This window comes from Drosophila miranda, chromosome 2 (genome assembly GCF_003369915.1).
Source record: "Drosophila miranda strain MSH22 chromosome 2, D.miranda_PacBio2.1, whole genome shotgun sequence".
In the NCBI taxonomy this organism is placed as follows: Eukaryota; Metazoa; Arthropoda; class Insecta; order Diptera; family Drosophilidae; genus Drosophila; species Drosophila miranda.
The window spans coordinates 29,189,688-29,217,366 of NC_046675.1; the positions used below are offsets into that span (position 1 = coordinate 29,189,688).

General features: G+C 39.6%; 2 protein-coding genes across 2 annotated transcripts in view; one reads left to right on the top strand and one right to left on the bottom strand.

The window, feature by feature from the left end:
* Window positions 1-27,679, bottom strand: part of LOC108153855 (neuroligin-4, Y-linked) — an 86,775-nt gene that overhangs the window by 40,014 nt on the left and 19,082 nt on the right. The window contains exon 2 of the mRNA XM_017283954.2: window positions 1,164-1,496. The gene's annotated coding sequence lies outside the window, so the exon portion shown is untranslated. The remainder of the gene's footprint in view (window positions 1-1,163; window positions 1,497-27,679) is intronic.
* On the top strand, window positions 5,143-10,984 carry LOC108157506. The gene is made up of 2 exons (XM_017289606.2): window positions 5,143-5,261; window positions 5,339-10,984. The coding sequence occupies exon 2, from the start codon at window positions 5,355-5,357 to the stop codon at window positions 5,916-5,918; it is 564 nt and encodes a 187-aa protein (XP_017145095.1). The 5' UTR covers window positions 5,143-5,261; window positions 5,339-5,354; the 3' UTR covers window positions 5,919-10,984.

Genomic DNA, 27,679 nt, shown 5'->3' on the forward strand with positions numbered 1-27,679 from the left:
AATAATCAAACACAAGCTGTTCTAAAATTTTATAAATATCGATATTATTCGATAACTTTTGGAAAATCGATAACTTTAGCTAAATAATTCGCATAATTTGATAAACTTTAATTATTTGATAAATATCAACTTTTCGATAACCATTAATTTTTCCATAACGATTTATGATATTTCTGATCGAATGAGAGCTCTTTTGCAAGGCACAAACCATAGAAAGTTTTCACTCTTAATCGATTGTGGTTTGCATATATCGATAAACGATCAACTTCGATATCTGCATGGCGCTTCGTGTTTGCCTTTTTCTTTTTAATAATTCTCTTTTTTTCAACCCAAATCCCAGCCCGAATCCCTGCCACTTTATTAGATTAAATATGCTCTTCATAATTTAAGTAAGAGCGAAAATTCCATCAGGCAGCACTCTTCATCATTCACACGGACAGCCAGCCAGACAGACAGTTCTACCACTCTTCTCTGGCCTCTTCAGCCAATTCCCCGCCAAGTGCGGTGCGGTGTGTGGGCCTTAAGGAGGAGGCGGGCCCCACCCGTCCAACAAAAAAAGGGGTGGGGAGCATGCTATGCCATTTGGTAGGCACGCACCCAAAAAAGAAAGAAAAGACAAGAAAAACCCCTCTGTCCATTCTTTTTCGCCTTTTTTTCTGCCTCTCTCCAGCCTTGTTTTTTGGGATGTTTGCTAGCTGAAGCATCACCTTGTTTGCACTTGCTGTAGTGTCCTTGCCCTTGTTGGGAGGAGGAGGGGGAGGAGACAAAGGCTGGGCCTGCCGAAATGGGGGGACAGTTGGCATTTTGCATATGCCTGACATGTCAGGCAGGCAGGGGAGAGCAGGGGAGAGCCGGGGAGAGCCGCCTGACAACATGAGCACAAGAATGCCTACGTGAATGTCAAGGAATCCTTTTCATTGTCTGGTGACTGGTCATTCATTGGAGGGATTTTGGAGGGCAGCTAACAAGGGGATACGGGATAAGGTGCTGCCCTTCCTACTCAAAGGGAATCTGGGGATCTACTGCTTCAAGATCTGTAATTTAATCTCCCATTGAGAGAGTGCAGCCCATACTTTTCCACTTGTATTTTTTCGCTGCTTTTGTCTTGAGTAATGCACTTGACAGTCCTGTGTGGGGGGGCCACAAACACGTATTCTACTTACTTATTCCATGCGTTGTGCCGTGCCGTTGCTGCTGTCTGCGCCTCTGGGGTGCAGGTGCTAAGCCTTGCCTGCACTGGGATGATGAGGCATGTGTCCTTGCCCCTACTGCGGATGCTGCTGCTGCTGCTTGGGAAACACTTCACGTACGCCTCGCTCGGCTGCTGCTGTTTCTTCTGCTGCGTTTTCTGAATGCCGGCACGCTACGATTGTCATGCAAGCGGACATTTTACAGAGACATTCACGTGCTCAACACCCTCAGCGCCGCTGGCTGCTCCTGCCCCTGCTCGAGTAGCTGTTGCTGTTGTTGTGCCATCGCGGCGGCGACTGCAGTTGCTGTTGAAAAGAGAATACTTTTTATTAGACCCTCTGTCTCTCCCTCTTGGTAGTACATTGCATGCCACTTAGACTATGATTAATAATTGAGCGGGACACGCGCCATTTGAATGCGTATTTAGTGCGGGTAAACAATTTACTCAAGACAGCAGCAACAACACCTCCACCATCGAAAAGGGCAATCGATAATGAGGTTAATATGCAAGTGGGTGATTGCTCTTTACTGGGATTGCAGTTGGGCATGCACAAAGGGAAATATCCTTTGAGAAAGTGTGGTAGATTGTAAAATATGAAAAATCGATAAATCGATTATTTTCGATACTTGTTTATTTGAGGAATAAGAGATTTTTTTCTTAAATTTCGATAATTTGATTAATTTAGCTAATTCGATAAATTTCTATAAACCGATTAATTTACATAAATCGATAATTTACATAAATTTCGATACTCTGATTTATTTAGACGCATCGAAAAATTTCGATAATCCGAATGATTTTTATGTATCGATAATTTGGAAACATTCATTTGCGATTAATTTAGATACATCGATAGTTTAGATAAATTTCGATAATCCGATTAGTTTATCAATCATTTACATATATATGTCGATAAATTTCGATAATTTAGATATATCGATAAGTTAGATACATTTCGATACTTTGATCAATTTAGGTATATCGATGATATGGACAAATGACTATACTTTGATTAATTAAGATATATCGATAATTAAGATAAATTTCGATACTCCGATTGATTTAGATAAATCAATAGTTTTCGATACTCCGATTAATTTAGATGTATCGAAAATTCACATAAATTGTGATACTTTGATTACTTTACATATATCGATAAATTTCGATAATCTGAATAAATGAGAAATTTCGATAATTTAGATAGATTTCGATAATATGATTAATTACATTTTCTATACCCTGATTGATTTAGATATATCGATAACTCGATAACCATGTCTTAACGCTCATTAGTTGATTAAATCGATACTTATTTATTATTCGATAGTTTAAAAAAATATATAATTCGATAAAAGTCGATAATTTGATACATTTAGAAATTTAAAAATGACATTTAATGAGATAATTTAAGATCTTTAGATAAACACAGATCTTTCGCTAAAGATTAATCGATATATATCGAAATCGATGAATTTTGAAAAGATCAACCTATCAAGATGGGCAAAACTCCGATAAAACTTGATCATATATTCCCTGAATCATCGACAGATCTAATCTACATGGCCGAACCCTTTACCATCCCCAGCATATCCTCTTGCCATGACTTTTCAGCTCTCGCTTGCTCCTCTATTAAGGGCAGGGTATAATCAAGCTCGTTAGATGGTGGCAGGCTCTTGGAAATTTCAATTATATGATGCCCTCAAGTGTAAGTAAATTATTATGCAGATCATTAGCAAAGTAATTAGGAAACCAGCCTCTCTGCCGGCGCCTCGACGCTATAATCCTTGGCTCACTAGTTGAATTAATTGTATTCGTGGAAATTGAGTTATGTATCCAGGACCGCATTCCATCAACGCCTACCGTCTGTGGATTGTTTACTCGTTTCCTCGGCATTTATTTATGCAAAACTCAAATGAATTTCTGCCCCGGGCCCTGGGCAACAGTTGAGATACAGATTCACAGGCAAAGCAAACAGCAGGAGCAGAGAAGCTTAGTTTTCGGGCATACTCTCCGGAGAGTACTCTCTCTTAAGTTTGAAGAGCAAATAAGGAGTGGTTTTCCCTGGCAGAGTCCTGCCTGCCGCTCAAACATTGTAAATCATACGCAATGTGGAGTCCTCGTTTGTTTGAATATTGTAAATGAGTTAAGCATTCCACAGACCATGGCACATCTGTGGCTGTATCTGAGCTCTCTGCTCTTCGTTTATTTGCCAAGTTCCAACATTCTGATTGTTATTTATGGCCAAAAAATATCGCAGATACGTCCTTTCCTCAAGTAGCACTCGTAAAACGGACCACTCCCCCCTGTACAAAATAATTCCAGACCTTATTACACGACAGAACACATCTTCAACTTTTTGGGCCAAAAAGTTTCGCCCAGAACTTTGTGTGAAGGAAACAAAAAGTTGTCAAAAAGTTCAAATTTTCTGTATTTTTGGAAAATGACTTTATTCACATTTGTATCTCTATCTCTCGCTGGGAGATAATTGGATTTGCATTCAGGACTCAAGGAATGTTGTTTGCCTAATTTAATTGCAAATAAACGAAACGAAATTCCATTCTGAATGTGAAATACTTTTGCTTTAATTAAAAATCAAAACGCGATAAGCGGCAAAGGGAATCTCCCCGAGAGGAAGCAGTCTCTTGACTTTCCAACTGGCCGCAATTTCCGTCTTGCCGCAAACTTTTTTGCCCCATAAATTCAGCGCCAGCTAGACGAGGGCATCCGCCGAGTCGCAGAGCCGCAGTCACAGCCTCAGTCGCGTCCGAGGGTCATTAATTTGTCTTTTGTGGTGAGGGGGGGCAGTAGGTGGGGCAGTGCCTGCAGAACAGGAGAAGTCACTGCCGCCGCCCTGGCATTAAACTGCTTAAGTAGCACAACTAAATTAAGAATTGTGGCCCAAGCAATTACGAGTCGAGAGTGGGCTATGACCGGAGCACACATAATACTAGGGACTAAGACTGGGGGGAGCAAAGGAATCTATCGGATATTGCAGAAGGTAGTCGAATATGCAGATAATTTATTCAGTATCATAGCTGATTAATCATTGTATCAAAAATTATATCGATATTGTTGAGTCCAGGAACGTCAGAATTGCGGATAAAACACAATCGCTTATCTTCATAGGTACTTAGGCGTTGGTTGCGTTTTATTTCCTATTTGCAAAAGGAGGTTAATACATTTTATTCTTCTATGTAGGTAATATATCTACGCACGCTTCGTCTTTTCTCCCCGCTCTTTTTTCGACTGCTCAAACTAATGTGACCTTCTTGTCTTTTCATAGTGTGGCCATTTTTCTTCTTGTCTTTTCATAGTGTGGCCATTTTTCGTCTCTCTTTTTTCTTTATGTAGGGTATCTGTGCCCTTGCTTAAAACTAAGTATATATAAGCTAATTTTTCTCAACAACAGATATTTCTATAAGGATGGATTTTTCCATAAATCGATATATTACAATCAGTTGATATTTCGAAAAATATTAATAATTCAATAAAAAAATAATATTTCGGGCGAAGTTTTGAAATATTCTTGTAGCAGTGACATATCACAGAAGTCTGGATCCAAAACATCGTTGCTCTAGCTTTTATAGTCTTTGAGCACTAGGCGCTGATAGGGACGGACAGACAGACGGACGGACAGACAGACGGACAGACAGACAGGGCTCAATCGACTCGGCTATTAATGCTGATCAAGAATATATATACTTTATGGGGTCGGAAACGATTCCTTTTGGACGTTACACACATCCAATTTCACCACAAATCTAATATATCCCAATACTTTATTTGGCTTTTAGGGTGTTAAGGTGTGAAAAATTGAATTTTGTTTTTTTCTATTACTTTTGAATAAAGAGGAACAAAATATTTCCAGCCTGCTGAGCCCAGCCCTGGTCGACAGCTGTCTGTTGTCTAATAGAAAAGTAGAAAAGTATAGAAAAGTATAAAAAAGGCGGCTGTGAGATTTATTTCGTCAGGCAGGACGAGAAGGAGCAAATCAAAATCAAAATCCAAGTCGAAGTTCTAACTTATAAATTATTGCAACAAAATACAGAATTTAGAATACAAACATCAGGTAAGCCACAAAATGTCTGCAGCCGGAGCAACATTAGCACGACCAAAAACTGGTGACTAAAATGGTGACTCTTCCAGGCGAAGTCCCTTCACAATGTCGGTAATGCGTGCGCTGGGCTTGCGTCTCCATAATCAGTTCCAGCAAGTACTTCCCCAGCGGGGGGCGGTAATGGCAATGATGCGTCGTGGGACCCATCACGACGGTACACGCCTGATGAGCGGCGATCGCGAGGTGGTCGGCTACGGCGTGAACGGCAATCCCATCTACATCGACTGCGTGGAGTTTCCGTTTCCGGCGATTCGCTATCGCGAGGTCACGGCCGAGCTGTGCGCAGTGCGCGAAAAGGAGCTGGGCGACTGGAAGAAGCTGTCGCTCAAGGACAAGAAGCTGCTGTATCGGCACAGCTTCTGTCAGACCTACGCCGAGTTTCAGCACTTCACGCCCGACTGGAAGCTGGTCATTGGCGTTGGCTGTTGGTCAGTCGCCATTGGACTACTTCTTTCGCTGTCCTACTACTTCAAGCTTTATGACCCCGTGCCGGAGACGTTTGCCGAGGACCGCCGCCAGGCGCAGCTGCGTCGCATCATTCAACTGCAGATGAACCCCATTACCGGACTGTCCTCCAAGTGGTGCTACCACACCAACAAATGGAAGTAGTTGGTGACCACGGATCAAGCTGATCGGATCCACCAAGTACACATACCACAAAACCACTCGATAGCACATCAATCTAAACTCCACCCAACGCCAATGCACATCGTTAACGCAGAGTCGAGAACAGAATTCAAATCAATCGACAACCTTAATCGATTTCACACGAACATAATCAATAACGAGAAGTGATAGAAAACCTTAATCGATTTCACAAGAACATAATCGATCAATTATAGACAACCTTAAACGATTTTACAAGAACATAATCGATAACGAGAAGTGATAGAATGATAGACAACCTTAATCGACTTCACATGAACATAATCGATAAATTATAGACAACCTTAAACGATTTTACAAGAACATAATCGATAACGAGAAGTGATAGAATGATAGACAACCTTGATCGATTTCACAAGAACATAATCGATAAATGATAGACAACCTTAATCGATTTCATAAGAACATAATCGATAACGAGAAGTGATAGAATGATAGACAACCTTAATCGATTTCACAAGAACATAATCGATAACGAGAAGTGATAGAATGATAGACAACCTTAATCGATTTCACAAGAACATAATCGATAACGAGAAGTGATAGAATGATAGAAATCCTTATCGATTTCACAAGAACATAATCGATAACGATAAACGATAGAATGATAGACAACCTTAATCGATTTCACATGAACATAATCGATAAATTATAGACAACCTTAAACGATTTTACAAGAACATAATCGATAACGAGAAGTGATAGAATGATAGACAACCTTAATCGATTTCACAAGAACATAATCGATAACGCTAAATGATATAATGATAGACAACCTTAACCGATTCACATGAACATAATCGATAACGAGAAGTGATAGAATGATAGACAACCTTAATCGATTTCACAAGAACATAATCGATAAATGATAGACAACCTTAATCGATTTCACAAGAACATAATCGATAACGAGAAGTGATAGAATGATAGACAACCTTAATCGATTTCACAAGAACATAATCGATAAATGATAGACAACCTTAATCGATTTCACAAGAACATAATCGATAACGAGAAGTGATAGAATGATAGACAACCTTAAACGATTTCACATGAACATTATCGATAAATGATAGACAACCTTAATCGATTTCACAAGAACATAATCGATAACGAGAAGTGATAGAATGATAGACAACCTTAATCGATTTCACAAGAACATAATCGATAACGAGAAGTGATAGAATGATAGACAACCTTAATCGATTTCACAAGAACATAATCGATAACGAGAAGTGATAGAATGATAGACAACCTTAAACGATTTCACATGAACATTATCGATAAATGATAGACAACCTTAATCGATTTCACAAGAACATAATCGATAACGAGAAGTGATAGAATGATAGACAACCTTAATCGATTTCACAAGAACATAATCGATAACGCTAAATGATATAATGATAGACAACCTTAACCGATTCACATGAACATAATCGATAACGAGAAGTGATAGAATGATAGACAACCTTAAACGATTTCACAAGAACATAATCGATAACGAGAAGTGATAGAATGATAGACAACCTTAATCGATTTCACAAGAACATAATCGATAACGAGAAGTGATAGAATGATAGAAATCCTTATCGATTTCACAAGAACATAATCGATAACGATAAACGATAGAATGATAGACAACCTTAATCGATTTCACATGAACATAATCGATAAATTATAGACAACCTTAAACGATTTTACAAGAACATAATCGATAACGAGAAGTGATAGAATGATAGACAACCTTAATCGATTTCACAAGAACATAATCGATAACGCTAAATGATATAATGATAGACAACCTTAACCGATTCACATGAACATAATCGATAACGAGAAGTGATAGAATGATAGACAACCTTAATCGATTTCACAAGAACATAATCGATAAATGATAGACAACCTTAATCGATTTCACAAGAACATAATCGATAACGAGAAGTGATAGAATGATAGACAACCTTAAACGATTTCACATGAACATTATCGATAAATGATAGACAACCTTAATCGATTTCACAAGAACATAATCGATAACGAGAAGTGATAGAATGATAGACAACCTTAATCGATTTCACAAGAACATAATCGATAACGAGAAGTGATAGAATGATAGACAACCTTAATCGATTTCACAAGAACATAATCGATAACGAGAAGTGATAGAATGATAGACAACCTTAATCGATTTCACAAGAACATAATCGATAACGAGAAGTGATAGAATGATAGACAACCTTAATCGATTTCACAAGAACATAATCGATAACGCTAAATGATATAATGATAGACAACCTTAATCGATTTCACAAGAACATAATCGATAAATGATAGACAACCTTAATCGATTTCACAAGAACATAATCGATAACGAGAAGTGATAGAATGATAGACAACCTTAAACGATTTCACATGAACATTATCGATAAATGATAGACAACCTTAATCGATTTCACAAGAACATAATCGATAACGAGAAGTGATAGAATGATAGACAACCTTAATCGATTTCACAAGAACATAATCGATAACGAGAAGTGATAGAATGATAGACAACCTTAATCGATTTCACAAGAACATAATCGATAACGAGAAGTGATAGAATGATAGACAACCTTAATCGATTTCACAAGAACATAATCGATAACGAGAAGTGATAGAATGATAGACAACCTTAATCGATTTCACAAGAACATAATCGATAACGAGAAGTGATAGAATGATAGACAACCTTAATCGATTTCACAAGAACATAATCGATAACGCTAAATGATATAATGATAGACAACCTTAATCGATTTCACAAGAACATAATCGATAAATGATAGACAACCTTAATCGATTTCACAAGAACATAATCGATAACGAGAAGTGATAGAATGATAGACAACCTTAAACGATTTCACATGAACATTATCGATAAATGATAGACAACCTTAATCGATTTCACAAGAACATAATCGATAACGAGAAGTGATAGAATGATAGACAACCTTAATCGATTTCACAAGAACATAATCGATAACGAGAAGTGATAGAATGATAGACAACCTTAATCGATTTCACAAGAACATAATCGATAACGAGAAGTGATAGAATGATAGACAACCTTAATCGATTTCACAAGAACATAATCGATAACGAGAAGTGATAGAATGATAGACAACCTTAATCGATTTCACAAGAACATAATCGATAACGCTAAATGATATAATGATAGACAACCTTAACCGATTCACATGAACATAATCGATAACGAGAAGTGATAGAATGATAGACAACCTTAATCGATTTCACAAGAACATAATCGATAACGAGAAGTGATAGAATGATAGACAACCTTAATCGATTTCACAAGAACATAATCGATAACGAGAAGTGATAGAATGATAGAAATCCTTATCGATTTCACAAGAACATAATCGATAACGATAAACGATAGAATGATAGACAACCTTAATCGATTTCACATGAACATAATCGATAAATTATAGACAACCTTAAACGATTTTACAAGAACATAATCGATAACGAGAAGTGATAGAATGATAGACAACCTTAATCGATTTCACAAGAACATAATCGATAACGCTAAATGATATAATGATAGACAACCTTAACCGATTCACATGAACATAATCGATAACGAGAAGTGATAGAATGATAGACAACCTTAATCGATTTCACAAGAACATAATCGATAACGAGAAGTGATAGAATGATAGACAACCTTAAACGATTTCACATGAACATTATCGATAAATGATAGACAACCTTAATCGATTTCACAAGAACATAATCGATAACGAGAAGTGATAGAATGATAGACAACCTTAATCGATTTCACAAGAACATAATCGATAACGAGAAGTGATAGAATGATAGACAACCTTAATCGATTTCACAAGAACATAATCGATAACGAGAAGTGATAGAATGATAGACAACCTTAATCGATTTCACAAGAACATAATCGATAACGCTAAATGATATAATGATAGACAACCTTAATCGATTTCACAAGAACATAATCGATAAATGATAGACAACCTTAATCGATTTCACAAGAACATAATCGATAACGAGAAGTGATAGAATGATAGACAACCTTAAACGATTTCACATGAACATTATCGATAAATGATAGACAACCTTAATCGATTTCACAAGAACATAATCGATAACGAGAAGTGATAGAATGATAGACAACCTTAATCGATTTCACAAGAACATAATCGATAACGAGAAGTGATAGAATGATAGACAACCTTAATCGATTTCACAAGAACATAATCGATAACGAGAAGTGATAGAATGATAGACAACCTTAATCGATTTCACAAGAACATAATCGATAACGAGAAGTGATAGAATGATAGACAACCTTAATCGATTTCACAAGAACATAATCGATAACGCTAAATGATATAATGATAGACAACCTTAACCGATTCACATGAACATAATCGATAACGAGAAGTGATAGAATGATAGACAACCTTAATCGATTTCACAAGAACATAATCGATAACGAGAAGTGATAGAATGATAGACAACCTTAATCGATTTCACAAGAACATAATCGATAACGAGAAGTGATAGAATGATAGAAATCCTTATCGATTTCACAAGAACATAATCGATAACGATAAACGATAGAATGATAGACAACCTTAATCGATTTCACATGAACATAATCGATAAATTATAGACAACCTTAAACGATTTTACAAGAACATAATCGATAACGAGAAGTGATAGAATGATAGACAACCTTAATCGATTTCACAAGAACATAATCGATAACGAGAAGTGATAGAATGATAGACAACCTTAATCGATTTCACAAGAACATAATCGATAACGAGAAGTGATAGAATGATAGACAACCTTAAACGATTTCACATGAACATTATCGATAAATGATAGACAACCTTAATCGATTTCACAAGAACATAATCGATAACGAGAAGTGATAGAATGATAGACAACCTTAATCGATTTCACAAGAACATAATCGATAACGAGAAGTGATAGAATGATAGACAACCTTAATCGATTTCACAAGAACATAATCGATAACGAGAAGTGATAGAATGATAGACAACCTTAATCGATTTCACAAGAACATAATCGATAACGCTAAATGATATAATGATAGACAACCTTAATCGATTTCACAAGAACATAATCGATAAATGATAGACAACCTTAATCGATTTCACAAGAACAGAATCGATAACGAGAAGTGATAGAATGATAGACAACCTTAATCGATTTCACATGAACATAATCGATAAATGATAGACAACCTTAATCGATTTCACAAGAACATAATCGATAACGAGAAGTGATAGAATGATAGACAACCTTAATCGATTTCACATGAACATAATCGATAACGACAATTTCGATAAATATTCATATTTCGATAAATATCGAAATAAATAAATAAATAAATATTCGATAAATATTAATTTCCATAAATATTCTTGTTTCGATTATTTTTATTGATATACAAATATTTTTCCATTAATTTTGTTGTTTTTTTCGATTGTTTTCAGTACCCATTCTTTACTAACTTTTAAAATTTGAAAACCAATTTGTTTTCAAAAACATATCGATAATTATCGATAAACCTATAGATTTCAGCAATATTTTCCTCTAAACAGAATTGAATATATGCCACATGCCCTCAAAGAGATCGTGCACACAAAAGGGCAAACTTTATTGAGCTCTCGCTCCGTCCCACACACCCCCCACTGCGTATGCGTTATATTGAATATTCTGCGGAGCCCGCATTGAACGGAACGGAATGGAACGGAATGGAATGGTGGGCGAGCGTACAGAAAAGAAATTGCTTCTTCATATCGATTGATAAGCATGCAGACATGTATTTCCGGAAATTTAATCAGTTTTTCGTGCTTAAACCAGTTTGTGGAACGGAGAACCGAACCGAACCAAACCGAAAGAATCTTTGCGAAATAATAAAAAAGACGGAGCGAAGCAAAGAGAAGAGAAATCCAAAGCCAAAGGCAAAGGACAAGGAAAAGCGAGAGCACAGGCATGTGGAGGAGCATCCGAAGGAGAGGAGGAGGATGAAAATTGTTTAGCAGTTGTCTGGCTGTGGGCTGGGGGAGGGGTTGGGTTGGGTTGGCGGGTGGGAAATGGAAATGAAAATGTTTCTGACTTACTTGCCTTGGCATTGTTATTTGAGTTTATTGAAATGACTGTCTTGCCGGAGAAGCATTCCCTGCCCCCCCCCCCCCCCCTCCCCCCCTCGTTGCTTAAGTGGGTATGAAAATACCAAAGGAAAAGCCCTGGACCCGGGGAGAAAGTGAAAGATGAAAATGGCTTTTCGGCTTGGGATTTCTTTTACTCTAAAAAAAAGGAAAAAAAAAAACAAAAACAACGATGCATAAAACTAAGTCAAATGTGTAATTCCATAGTTGTTCTCTTTTTTTTTACGGCTGGCATCACTAAAAGTATTTTTCAGAATTTTCTAATCATTTACTCGGGGTCCTGAGGAGGAGCCACCAAAACTAATCGAAAGACAATTCTGTATACCCGTGGAAAACAGTGCATTTTCATGCAAATTTATGCTGGAAATTCGCTAAAAGAAAATATGAGCAAGGAAAAATGCAATCTGTAAAAAGAGTTGAAACCGAACAAAAAACAGAAACAAAGATAGGAAAATGCAAGAGAGACGAGAAAAATGGCGAACTTTTTGAATGTGATGGAAAATAATGCGAGTTTTTAACTTGGTTTCGTTTTCTTCTTTTTTTTTTTTGTTAGCTAAATGCATTTTGCATGTCAGAGTTCGTCTAAAAGTCTCCCACTTTCTGTCGCTCTTTTTATCTGTATCTCTCTGTATCTCCGACTCTTCATTGGCCTAATGGTCTCTCGATCTGTCCTCTTGCTGCTGCCTGCTTTCATTATCCAACAAACAAAGGATTATAACTCTCGACCACGCCTTTTGCATCCGTATCTTCAGCCAGAGCCGGAAGGCCAACTAGTCAATGGGAAAAACAATGAAAAACGGCACAAATTAAACTCACTTTTCATCAGAGAATAGCAGACGCAGAGTGAGAGAGAGAGAGAAAAAATACGAGGAAATTATAATCCGACTGGAAAATAAAATGCAGGAAAATAGTGAGGAAAAACGGTACTTAAAAATTTGCATAAACTGTGTAAAATATGCAAAAAGGAAATATAATTTAATTTCCATTGAAAATTCTCATCTAAATTATCAATCCGAAATTATAGGGAACAATTTGTTTGTGTGATAAATTATGCAAAAGTTCTTGGCCGTTTGGAATCTTTTCCCACACACACACACACACACACATGGATTTATCCTTCGAAAACATTGGCCAAAGCAGCAATAAATTTCTCCGCACAATTGAGCCTCTGGAAAATGCATGGGGCACAAATTAATTTCCCTCTGATTTTACATGGGCATAAATTTTGCGATGCTCGCGGCGGCCCAAGGCAAAAATTTCGAAAACCAAATTTTCGGCACTGAAATAAATTATCGTTTAATATTGGCAAATAATTTCGTCAGCATCCCAACAGGGGGAAAGAAAAAGTTTTCCTTGAATTTTCGGCAAATTGAATTCGTTATTCGGCGTCGCATAAAATGATTTGCCCCACGGGGGCAGCGGCAAATGGCGAAATAATGATATTAAAGCCACATTACTCCCTAACACACACACACACACACACACACTCATACACATGCAAAAATAAATGACAACAAAGATGTGGGCCATGCGCATGGCATAGATACAGATACATGTGGATATAAAGACATTACGCATACGTCCCGTAAGCCATTGCCAGACTAAATAATGAGGCTAGAGAGGCGGACCTGTCAGAGGGGGAGGGGGAACAGGAGAAGACCCACAACCTATGGGATCCAAGAAATGGCAGATAGATGCGACTAAGAGGTATCCTGTAAGTGAATGGGGGCTTGAAGGGAGGGTTCTTTGGTGGCTGGAATGTCCCGTAGTACGTAGACTCCTCTATCAAGCGGCTCTTCTACTAATTCCTCTAAATTCCCTTGGAAATTCTGCTTCATAGAAAAATCCCCCTACTTTTCGCACAGGCCCAATTTATGCAGCGACAATTTCAAATAAAAATCAATTTGCACCAGGACACACACACACACCCCTCCGCCCCCCCTTCGTGTGCCTGGCTAAAGTCTTAATTAATTTCCACTCATGCCGAAAACATAGCCCCTGGCTTTGTTTCGTGGATTACTTTTACTATTTTTGCCTAGATTTTGTCGAGTATTTTAATGACATTTTCATAAACAGCCGCCGCTATTCTCTGTCTGTCAATGCGTTCCTAATTCCTTTTTATGCCACGTGGCCGCCCTCCTACCCTCCCTCTGGCCACCCTCTGTGATGCTGGCCAAAATGGCAGATAAAATAATTTATTGGGTAAAAATCGCTGGCCAAGAGCTAAGCGTTTTGGTTTTCCCTCCTTTCTGTCTGCTGTCTTTTGCGCTGTCGTTGTCGCTGTGTCCTCGCCATTGTCTTTCTGTCTTTTGGCTCATGTTATCTCCCATGGAATATCTATTTTGGCCATCGCTTTTGGCCCTACCATAATGTTGGCGCCATGTTGATGTTATCTTAGCGGAAGTGTTGACTCAATGTTTACTCAATGAGGGCGTTTCTGGTCCCTCCTTTGTGCTTGTGTGTGTGTGCGGTCATCGGGGTATCGGGTGTATTCCTTCCTGCCTGTCATTTTGGCTCTTTGTTTTCTGCTCCTCCACTTAGTTAATACATTCACTTGTTTCTCTTTTGGCCTTATAAATATGCAAAAGCCCAACATAACGTCTTTTACTGTCGCATAATGCAAGGTCAACTCTGGGGCCGTGGGCCGTCGGCCTGGGCCTGGACTGGGAGTTATGTAAGACAATGAAATGGCCTCGCACCAAAGCAATAATTGGCAATAGAATGGAACTGTTGGCTTCCAGTTTTGAGGCCAAGGGAAAGTTTTCAATTGAGAGTGGTTTTTTTTGGGCCACTTAAAAAATGAATAAAGGCTGGGGCCAGACAATGGGTCACAACGTTCCGGGGGGGCTGGCCTTCAAAGTAAACAATTTTAATGGATAGATTATAGGGTAAACACCAGCAATGGCATGACTTATAGTAAAGAAGGAAAGGATTTAAAAAATCAATCAAAAATATCCAAGGGAGAAGTTTTCTTAATTATTGGGTTACTAATTCTCATAGAAATATACGGATAAATATTATACCTGATGGGGCTATGCTCCCTGGATTGAAGGGTTGATCTGTCATACTTGAAGGGGCTACTAAAATGTCCCCTAATTCTCATAGCAACATAGAGACATACATATATCATGGACATACAAATAATATCGCATGCGAGTCAAATGCCAGTCTTAGCCCGACAAAACGCTCGCTTTGGATCCGGAAATGATATAAATATGATATTTTTCTGTATCGTTTAGTGTGGTGGCAGTGATAGATCCGTTTGCGAGAATTTTACGAGACTTTCTGATATTTCTGTGTATTTATTTGCTCGCTTGCGAGTATTTTGTACACGCTTGCGAGCTCATTTGCGGGAGTCTCGCAAAAAGCACGTTTATTGCTTTGCTGGAGGGCTACTGAGGGAATACACTTCTACATACATACATACGTACCTTATGGCGCTACTGAGAGACTAATTCTTCTTTAAATAAACAAACAAATTTCCTACTTGATGACGCGTTTTGCTGCCCTGCAAGCCAGTGCACGTCTCGAAAGGCAAAGCAGCGACGGCAGCAAAGCAAGCGATGAAAAATTGTTTTTGCATTTAACATTGGCTGCTGCGGCCGCGGCTGATCTGCTGATCGTTTCTGCTGATAAGCAGGGCGACCACAGGCGAATTTGCTTGGTTCGACTGTGGATGGTCGTGTTCGTAACAGAATTATGGTTCGGTTTTGTTCGTCGGAATGGAAGTGGTTCTCTCTTCGTGCGAACGTGTTCGAACGTGTTGCCTTGCGCTTGCATTTCTCATAGTTTACTCTCTGAGAATGTTTTTGCTATGATCGTTCGCAACAAGCAAAAACAACAGCATTTACTTTTGTTGTATTGCTCTCTCGTTCTTTCTAAGGAGGGTGATGTTCGCTTGTTGTTCTGCCTGTAGGGGGAGAATGAAGGAATAGGAACAAAAACTGAGACTCGTTGCTCAAATTGATCGAAAGCACGGCAAGTACCGTATTCGACTGTGCGTTCAAGCAGTGACCTCAAATTCGCAAACCCGCAGGCCCGTAAGCCTCATGGCAGCTGCTGTTGGTTGCTGCTGTTATTTCCAGTAATATTTCAATCTCTGTAGCTAGAATCTCTGCTTACCGCACAGGTGAGCCTGATACACTGCCCTAATGAGCAACACCTGGGGAGAGACATCAAGCAGCAGCAGTTGCAAAATTTACAGCAACAAAAAATCTGCTTAACCACAAAACTGTAGAGTGAAAGCGGGTGAAAGAGGGGGTGTCGTATGTGTGTAGTTGGGAATCTAATGGCACATCTCCAGGCTATTTGGGCTTTGGCTTTTGTGTGTCGGTCGGTCCTTAGGTCCTTCTGTCCGTCCCTCTGGTCTCTGGCTTTGTGTGTTTCCGTAAACTGTCATTTCCGGCTGCTCGACTGGTCTCTCTCTCCCTCTCTCTCTCTCTCGCTCTCTGCTTTCAATGCACAATAATTGTTATCTTCAACAATTTGCGGATGTTATAAACATATACGACTGCTTCATATTGTTGTCTGCATGTAAATACAGTAGAAGCCGGAGCCAGAGGATGGGGAATGGTGTTTTGTGGCTCTGGGAATTTCGGAATGGGTTGCGTGAAGGGCGGGGCAGAGAGGGAGAGTGGGAGAGAGGCAGAGAATCGGATTCACAGTCGATGTTTGCACTTGTCGTTGCTTTTAATGGCTAGACCAAAACGGAGTGCACCTGCTCTCGACGACTGGCTCCTTCTATTGCTCCTTATCCTACTGCTCCTCCTCCTCCCCTCCTTGTAGCCTCTTCTTCCGCCTCTTAGCCTCTTCTTCCAGCTACAACAATCGACTGCTCCCTTCTCCCAAGTGTAAAACTGGCACGGAAGACATTTAGTTAAGCGCTTCGCTTGGCAAACAATTTTCGATTTCAGTCTTTTCTGCACCGCCCCCCTAGACCACCCTAGCCCCTTGTGCACCCACACACACCCTCTTTCATGGGTGGGTGGGGGATGGGGGGGATGGATACGCGCAATTTGAAGCTCATGTGCGAAAACTTTCAAGCAGTGAAAGTTGTGAGCTCCCTGAGAAAAAAGGGACTGCGAATATCATGGGATAAAGGGAGGCTCCTTCCTGGGGGTTACGGATGGTATTACATGCTAAGCCCTGTTCTATCTCCGCCTCTCTCTGGCAGTTAGTTTTCTTGTAGTTTTCGATACGAAAATTTGTTACAAACGAAATATTTCCCAAGACTTTTCTTTCAATTTTCAGGGGAAGGTTCTTTTTTTTTTTTGGAGAGAAGTTTATGCAAGTTTTTAGCTCAAGGATTCAGGAGGAATATTTATGCTCTAGGATTGCAAATAGCTTTGAAAAGTATACGAGAAGCCCGAACCAGAAAGACTTGGCTTTAATTAAGAGCCCAAATGGGGAGATATTCATTCCATCTGTCGATTATCCCTGGCCGTGAATTACGCATACGCCCCATTGTCTAGGTGTCACGTCGTAGTCGTCGTCGTGGCTATTCTTCCACCTGTTTGACGTTGCGCCTTACTCATACGCCTACGTGTCTCATTAGGAGCCACCCAAAACCCTGGACTTTTGGTAATAGAAAACTTTGCCATAAACTTAATTAACAGCCGCCCAGGCCACTCCCCCGCGCCCCTTGCCGCATGCCCCCCACTCTGCAGAAAAGGTAATCGGCAGGCGGTCTCTCGAATTGCTGCTCCGAAGCTCCAAAGGTTTGGCTGCTTGTCCATTGTTTGGGCCATTTCATTTGCAAAACGGGTGTCCTCCTCCTCCCTCTCTCTCTCTCTCTCTCTCTGGTTGAATGGGAGTCCTGGGGGGGGTGTGGCCCTACCATTAAATTGGTCATTAGGCGTCAAGTGGCCCAGTCCTGGGGCATAAACAAAAGGCCTTGGAAATTGTTTTGGCTTAATTTGAATGCCTTCGCCGAGACTCAGTCGGCTTTAATTACTGGCCATGCCTCTGTCTCCGCCCCCGCCCCCGGCTCTGCTGGCGGCAGGTGGCTTTAAAATTTAATATATCAATATATTTTCTCTCTTTCTCTATTTCGATTCGCAAAAGTTTTTGTTGGGGAGCTCAAAAATCAACAAAAAAATTTGCTTTGGAAAACAAATCTTTTTAATTGTTCTTCAGGGGGCGGGGGCAGCGGCAGGGGCAGGGGCAAACGGAAAAAGTTCAACGTGAAATTTGTTGAGAGAGCAAGTTTTTCTTTCTATTTGGCTTGGCTTTTCCTACTGGCTGTGTATGTCCCCGGCACGAAAACAAGAAAATTAGTTAAAAAACTTTTCACGGTGGCAGAGGCAGAGAGAGAGAGAGAGAGAGAGGGAGAGAGGGGTTGGGGTTAATTTTTGAGTGTTTCGAATGCCACTGCTACTCGGGGAAAATGAATAATAGAAATCATAGAAAGCATCCACAAAACTGAAAGGAAAGTGAGAGAGATTGGCTTTTCGTTTTAGATCTACCAGAGTGTCGCTTTTCCGCTTTTCCGCTTTGCTGCACGTCTCACACTTGCTTTTTGCCTGAGCCCCAAAAAACCATTCCATTTATGGCCATAATTCTTGTTGCACTTTCCGCATTCTTGCATCAAACCAAAAACTGAAGGAATTTCTGAATAATTTTCATAGTTTTTTGTGGGGTGGTGGGGGGGAAGAAATGAAAAATAAGCGCATAAATAAACCATTTGTTGTTTTAAAGTAGATCCCTGGCCAGGGGCCACACCCACATATGAGGCATGGAGAAAAATTCGTGGCATGGAAATCTGTTGAGTGGAAAATTACAAAAAACTGCACAACGCTGCGTTTAACCATTATTTTCTGCAGCCTGAAGGGCAAATTGGTTGAAGGGGAGTGGCCCAGCGCAGGGGGGGAGAGTTGGCAAAGGTGGAGCGTCTCGAGGGGCCCACATGGGGGCGTGTGTGTGTGAGTTGCTTTTAAGTATTTTCGGCAAGTTGTGCATATTTTAATTAGTTTCCACCGGCAGGCAGGCACAGGAACAGGAACAGGCAAACAGTTTTCGCCTAACAAGCAGCAAGAGGCGGGCAGAAGGAAGCAAGAGGCAGCGGCAGAAAGAGACAAGAGGCAGGCAGCAGGAAACAAGAGGCAGGCAGCAGGAAGAAGTAGCGAAAAGATGGCAGTAGGCACCTGCCAGGCGAAGGGCTAGTGGGAAATAAGCCCAAGACATGGCGTATACGCAATGTGGGCCGTGGCATGTGGGTGGGTGGCATAATTCTGTATACCCGCACCCCATTCTTTTGTAATTATACTACCCCGATGTTTTTTGTATCCACCCCCCCCCCCCTTCTAAGTCTCTTAAATACTTGCCTTGGTGTCCCCCTCCTGCACCCTTGACTCCCCCCCTCTCTCGTGCTTGACTCTGGTGGATGCCTCTTGGCTTTTTACACACAAGTTTTGTGATGTGCTCCCCCTCTGCTGGCGGGCTTCGCTGTTACCCGTTTTTGCTGCTTTTCCGCTTTTCCGCTTTTGCGTTTAAGGCCAAAACTGGCAAAAGTCAAACAAATGTCAAAGGCCAGAGACGCGAGATTAAACTCCTGCACTAGCCCCGAAATGGGGAAAACCTCTACCTGGTTATGGCTCCCTACTATCCCCCTCACGGCTCAATCTTTCTTAACTATTTCGGCAAGAGAAGAGCGCGCTTTTTTAGGTCTCGACAAAAGGCCAAAAGCATATCAATATGCCAAGCCAATACGCCATGCAGAAGGCAAATACACGGAGAGAAAACAGTTAGGAATGGGTGGTGGCGGGGGGCAGAAAGTCACACTCAAACAGGAAGGGCGGGGGGGGGGGGAGCGTAGGAGAAAGTCACACTCATATGTGAGGAATGGCAAGGCAGGAGAGGGATCAGCCACCTATGCAAATATTTCAGAGGTCTCCGTCTACGTCTCCTGCCATTCGGGCGCTTTCTGCCTCAGTTCACAGAGCTGTTGCCGTTTCTCTTGGTTCGAATGTATCTTGATACAAGTGCTGCAATTTGTACTCGTCGTAGCCTCAGACTCGCACTTGACTGCTCGTTTTGCCATTCAAATCTGCAGCTCCTGCCTGGGAATCTCCATTGAATCCCAAAGCATTCTTCTGGTGCTCCTCCTCTCGATTGCCTCCTCTCTCTCTCTGCTGCTCTGGTGCGCGTTTAATAGTCGCAAATTGGTTCCATCACACACTTGGTATTTCGATTGGCTTTCTCGCTGGAAGAATGGATGGATTTCCATTTCGCTTACCAGACAAATGAATGCCGATATGCGAGAGGTCGATCCATATAATTATATTGCTTTCTCTCATAGGATCTACTCCCAACAAAATGTCAACCACTTATCAACCGCACAAATAAAAGAAGGATTTCCAAAACAGTTTCACCGCAAAAAGGTAACAAATTGTGTTTTATTTGTGTGCGGGTTTGGAAGCTCTGGGCAAAAATGGAACCCGCAGAATGAGGATGCTCATTAAAATTTGTACCCAGATATAAAGGTGGGTATTCCCCCCACCCCCCTGTGTGGCCTGTTGTGTGGTGTGTGGTTCCTGGGTTGTTTATGGCTCTGCCTTCTGTTTATCGGTTCTCAACCGAAACCAAAAGTCATCAAATATACAACAGTTGCACGCTCTTTCGCCCGAGGGTGCCCCCCTCAGTGTCTCTCACACCTTCATTTGTTTGGCCTAAGCTCCGCAGAGAAAATTCCCCTGAAATGCCGAATTATTCTTTCCAATTCCACAATTTGATGAACTTCTGATGATGCCGAGATTCGCCATGACAGACATATTCCTCCGAACTCTGCTTATCAAAACATTCTTGAATTCTATTTTATTTCTTTTGTTTTCTGTATGCCCTTAAAAATAGAGTCTTCTGGTTTTATTGAACTGTTTGTGGGGGAGACAAGGAAGGATTTTCAATGGTAACAGAGTTTATACGAATGATTCTCAATGCATTGAATGCACAAAAGTTTTCTATCTGGTATTTTGTGCGTGTTTTTCCGTTATTTTTTGTATGTACATATTTCGGTATATTCTGGTATTCATATATTATTTATTTTATTTTTATCTGATATTTGTAGTGTTTTTGCTATTACGTGTCTGGGTATTTTATGATATTTTGTTTTTTTTTTATTTCTGGTATTTTTTAGTATTATTTTTGGTGTTTTCTGAAATCATTTTCAGTATTTTTCTTGTATTCATTTCGGTGCTTTCTGGTATTTGTATATGTATTTTTATGGTATTATTTTCGTTATTTTCTGAAACCATTTTTATTATTTTTTTTCTTGTATTTGTGATGTTTTGTTGTTTTCTGGTATTTTTTATTTTCATATAGTATTTTTGAAAATACAAGTTTAATTTTTTGTGTGTTTTTATTTTTCTGGTATTTTTCAGAATTTTTTTGGTATTTTTCCGATTTTTTTTTGTATTTTTGTTTGTTCTTTTTTCTAGCATGGGCCGTTATTCTTCTGGTATAATTTTTGGTTTTTTTTCGTTCTTTGGCGAAAATATATTTAGTATTTCTCCATAGAAATCATTGCAATGAAAGTGTATCTAATGCTTTGTGAACCCAAGTCGACTGGTTTTCCCTGTCAATAATCTTTTGTTCCCTGTTTGCCATGGACTTGTTTATTGATTTTCATCGTACATATTTTTGAGCACAAAACCCATTTCGCATGGAACAGCAACAGCAACAGAAGTTAATAAATTACACATCAATTGTTCAGTCAATGTCATGTTACCCTGTAAAAAATACACACAATATGTGTTGTGGCAGGGAGATTGCGTATCGTCTTGGTTCTTGGAGGCAGCACCCACCGTGGGCACCCCACTGTACCGCCAGTTACTGGCTGGCAGGCGGCTGTCAAATCAAATAATTGAACTTTCATTCCATTGTGAAAAATGAAGCAGCGGATCCAGTGCCAGTGGCAGCCACACATTAAAAGCGATTTACAAAAAAAAAAAAACCCAACGAAAGAAATGGAAACCGTGGAGCTCATCCGACATGAAATGGAAACCTTCTCTGTTCGTGGGAAAAAACCTCCTCATCCGTGCACACACACAGTCACACACACTCACATACACTTTCTTCTTAATCCATTTTTGTACTCAACGTTAGCTGATGGATTACTCTCGTTCAAATGTCGAATCTTGTTAGTGGAAGCTTTTTCCCACCATCCATTGCGCCACTTCCTGCCTTGGCTGCCTGCCTGCCTGCGTGCCCCAACATATTGCAACAGCGAAGGAAATAAAAAAGAACTCTGCCGTGGGGGACATTCCGCGGGGGAGGCAGCGGGCCCACACCAGTGTCGTCAGATTTTTCACGCTCCAGATTTCCAGAAAATCATTAGGAGTCCTCCATATACTATTTTCCCTGCTTTTTATACCAGAAACTTTCCGTCGAAGTAAAGTTTCTCTTTGGTCAACTTTAAAGCCAAGTTAACACTTGATTTCGCATCTCAGTCGCAGCTGTTAGTCTTGGCCAGAATTTTGCCTTATTCTGTTTGCCCGATAATTACTGGCCAGCTTGTGTTGCTCCCGTTTGGGCCATTTAATTCCCCCGGGCCAAGGACTCTTTAGCATCCTAGGTACATGGCATCGTTTTATTTTTTTTTCCTTTTGCTCGTTGGCTCGTTTTCATTTTCTTTGCATTGTGCTTTGGCCCCTGGTTTTTTTTGGTTTTTTTTGTTTTTTGTTTTGTTAACATTACCATTTTGATGTTGCCAATTTTCTGGCATTCTGTTGGCATTCCATTCCTGTTCTACTAATTTGTTGTTCCTGTGTGTTTTCTGTTGCCTGTTTTTGTTGCTCTGCTTTCAGTTTTCTGTTTCCTGGGGAATTGCATAACAAAATGGAAATCTGCTAGGGCCATGCATGGAAATTGTTTTTTTTTTTTATTTGTTCGTTGTCGTTGATTTTATTACTTAAGGGGATTTGGTTTCTCTTTGTTTCTACCTTTTTTTCTCATATTTCGTTGATATTTTGCTAGTCATTTTCACTTGAGGGTTTTGGTATTTTTCTGGTATTTTGATTGCTTTGTTGGTGTTTTCTAATAATTTTAACTTGGGGGTTTCGGTATTTTGATTGCTTTGTTGATATTTTTGTAGTAATTTTAACTTGATGGTTTCGGTATTTTTCTGGTATTTTTAATGCTCTGTTGATATTTTTCTGGTAATTTTATCTTGAGGGTTCCGGTATTTGTCTGGTATTTTTATTTCTTCTTCTGATATTTCTTTTTTGGTAATATTTAAAATACATTTTTTTTTTAATTTTATACTTGGTGTTTTTCTGGTATTTTTTTAGAATTAATGTACTTTATCAGGCATTACAACTTCGTTAGGCTTTCCTCAATTTGCATCGCTCATCTGGTATTTTGTAGTATTTTTCCTTGCTCCTTTGTCAATTAAAGAACCTTGCAACTTTTGTCTTAATTTTTGCATAAAATTAAATACTGCGCTGTTTAATGTCATATTAAAACTCCACATCCACATCCGCCATACACCCGTGGAATACGGAGGAATCCACTCGGGAGGATGGCCATAAATTAGGTTTAAAGTTGGCCTAAGCTGTCTGGATAATTAGTTGGAATAATAAATAACAGATGCGACTAAAGTGTACCCCATAAAAAGGCAATAGTATTCTCCATATGACATGGAATGATGTTTGCCCATAGAAACTCTTTCCATATTGAAACCATTTTTGTGTTTGCCTTTCCCTTAGTCCGCGAATACCCCCAATGCTACCGTATACTCTGACTAGCCAAGCATAAACGGCCTAACCATCATAAAGAGCGGTCTTCCTGCTCTGTACAGAAAAACCACAATGAGGGAAAATCCCCTTGTGTAATGGCCGCACCTGCAGTGCGTCAACTGAGCGCGCAATTTTCCTTTATATTTTTTGTTGCTGTTGTTTAGGGCTTGACCAGCCCACAAGCCACGCCCACACACACACACACACATCCATACATATGCAAAAATAAGCGTTGAATTTAATGACGTCGTAGTCGTAGTCGTTCTATTAGCCCCCAAAGTTTGCGTCAATTTCCAGGGCAAGCAAATCGCACAAAAGCTGTCATAAAAGTGTGTGGGTGTGTGTGTGTGTGTGTGTGTGTGTGTGTGTGTGTACTTTCAGACAATAAAGCGGTTTATGTTCTAATTCTATTAGCTCAAAAGCAAGTGGTCAAAGGAGGCGGTCAGAGTGCGGCGACGGCTGTGCCGGCAGTCAAACGGAAGCCGTGGAATGCGTGTAGCAATTACCGGCAGACAAGAAGGAAAAACCCCTGACAAAATGAGGGCCCCACATGCAATTGGCTTTTGTATGGGATACTCGGAGGGTACTCTAAGGGATATTCAAGATTGGTCGGTCATATGAGGTACTCACAGAAATGGCTTTCCTTTTTTTTTTGGGGAGGGAAAATTTTATGGTATTTTTGTGTTATTATTTTTTTTTTAAATTTGTTCATATATCTTTTTTTTTTAGATTTCCAAATTAATTTTATAAAAAAATTATTGTAGTTTTTTTTTATTTTTATGTATTTTGATACATATATTTTGTGTATTTTTGGACTATTAGATTATATAGATTTTTATATAGGTTTTATTTTTGCTGTAATGATTTCCGTGATTTTTTTTTGTTATATACTACTTATATATTGTTGGTATTTTCTGTAATTTTTTGGCATCGTTTTTGGTATTTTTTTATATTTTCTGGCATGTTTTAACAAATTTATTTACTATATTATATGGGTTTATTTTTTAGTTTTATTTTTCGTATATTTTCTATAGTTCCGTTTTTGGTATTTTTCTATATTTTCCTTTATTTTTTAACACACTAATTTTCTATATCTTATGAATATATTTTTTGGTATTATTTTTAGTATATTTTTGCTATGTTTGGTATATTTTGTTTTATTTTTCCCAATGTTCCCCAAGATGTGGCCTTTCTTGCCGCTAGTGAAAAACGTATCAATCGTATCGTCAGAAATATGGCCCTTCCATGGGATATTCACAGGAACGGCTTTTGTAGGGTGCACTTTGAGAACTTATTTTCTTTTGACGTCCTCGGAGATATAGCTCTCTTACTCTCACTTGAATGAGCGATATGGCGCTCTTAAAGAGAAGTCCGAGGAAAGACGGTGGATGTCCATCAATGGAAAGGACACCGCATGTTACTCGTAAATGCAGCAAATCCCTAAACGAATGACAGCGAAACTTTTACGATCCACTGCTGGTAATAGACTCAATAAAATCTTTCCCTCTTCAAACCTCCAAAAATTAATCAAATATTAAGTAAAATAAAAATGTCAACGCACAGTGATTTTTGTGTGTGTGTTCCATTCCGATAAATAACTGAGGGCTAAATTGGTGAAAAGTGTGCAGAAAAGATACGAAAAATGTCTTGCTTTCAGGGAAAATTGACAAATGTTTTTATTAGTTTTTTTTGGGGGTTTGCTTAATGAATTGGAAATAATTGGGATGGTAAGGCCATAGGGCAATGGAAAATCTCTTTGGACATGGGTTTTATTTTTTGTATATCATATATTATGTGATATTCTTTTTTGAGTGATGGAATTACTAACTGTTTCTACCTTGAGCGTGTTCTACCTTCCTTATATTCGTTCTCTCTCTCAAATTCTTTACCTTTCCTGAATGTATTTAAAGAATCTTTTTCTGTGAGAAAAACCCCGTAACGTAACTTACTTACGTGCTTTATTTTCCCCAGAATGTGTAGTCTTTTGTGCTCGGCTTCTAGGTTGAACTTTTCAATATGAATTTATGCGCTGTGCTGTCCTTGTGCATATCCTTTTATTTCTCTTTCAGCAGGGAGAAGGCAGCAAGGAGCAGCCAGCAGCCAGCAGCCGGCAACCTATTGTCAATCAACTGTTGGTCAAGTTTATAAAACTATGCCATAACCCAGTTATAGCTGGAAAATGTCCGGAAAATATATGTGTATTTTCATGAGTATTCTTCAGAATTTTTTCATCCACTATCCACTGGAGTGGAGCTGTGTGGCATTGGGGTAGGAGGGGTGTGGGTTTGGGTATGGGTCCTGCAACATGCTCAAGTGCTTGCTAACAAAGTTAACACAAGATTACTAATACGCACCATTGTACGTGACTTTTTGCTGTCAGCGTAAATCAAGTTTCATTATGTGCCAGGGAGGGAGGAGGTGATGATGAAAATCTACAGATAGCACAAGAAAATGGCAACAGACTTTCCACCTGCAGGGCACAACTTTTGTGCTAATTGTGGGGCAGACAGGGAGAGGGAGAGAGGCAGAAAGAGAGAGAGAGCTTATAAATGGTATACCAAAATGGTTTTTAGTCTTGAGGCAAGTATCGTTAGAGAGCGGGAGTCTGTGGCAAGTTTGCAGCATAATTAAAGCATAGACATGCCTCCTGGCATTTGCATGTGAGGCACGCACGCACACAATGGCCTGCATGCAGCAATTACTGCTAAAGTCAGTGTCCAGCGATAGATACTTGTATTTCATAGATATTTTCAACAATTTCTAGATAAAACTGCAGCTACTTATTCGACGATGCAGCCTCAGAAAAGAACACACAAAAATATGTGCGCAGAGCCCTCCCTGGGGGCGAGGGAGGGGCGCACCAGAAACCCCAATCCAAAGACCGAGCTTGGCCTGATTTCGGTTTGCCCTGGGTTTTCCCCCCCACTCGGTGAAAGGGGTTTTCCTTCACATGTGAGTGGGGTTTTTGCCTGGTTTTCTGTGTACCTTTTGTATCTAATATTTTCTGTGTGTGTGTGCTGGGGGTGGGGGGGTGAAAGTTTTATATTTGAGTTCAAGTTTTTAAGAAGCTTTTAAATTGAAGCTCGTGACACATTGATGGCAAATTGGGGCCATGCCGCACACAGACACCACACCTCGCCCACAGTCTCTATGCCGTTGAGGATCTACTGTATTTATGGCTCTTGAATTTCACTTCATTAAAACATCAACAGCAGGGGATATGGGAAAACAAATGCCAGCAGAAGCCAGAAATTATCTGGTGATAATAGAAAGCATCCACAAGATACATAACATATGTACTCCTCCGTACAAGATTAAATATTCTATTATATTTCGAAGAGCATTTCCATAAATAATTAAGGATATTTAACCACAAAATGAAATATCACAAAGATACGGATACGCACGAATCTAAATATCTAATGATAATGAGAATCTATAGAAATTACAGCCACACCGCAAGACCTGCAACTAAAATGTCCCATGTGTGCCACCGCAAGGCATGTGTGTGGCAAAAGGCAGAGCGAGAGAGAGAGAGAGAGAGAGAGAGAGGGAGAAGGTCTCATTAACCGCAACACAGAGGCAGAAGATGGCACAAATGCATTATAAATTTATCTGCTTTCTCAGCCCTCGCCCACAGTGCCCTCGAGAGTGCGAGAACCCGTCGATGGCAGAGTGAAACAAATATGAAATCATTTGATCAAACAAAAAGGATATATAGGATAAGCAA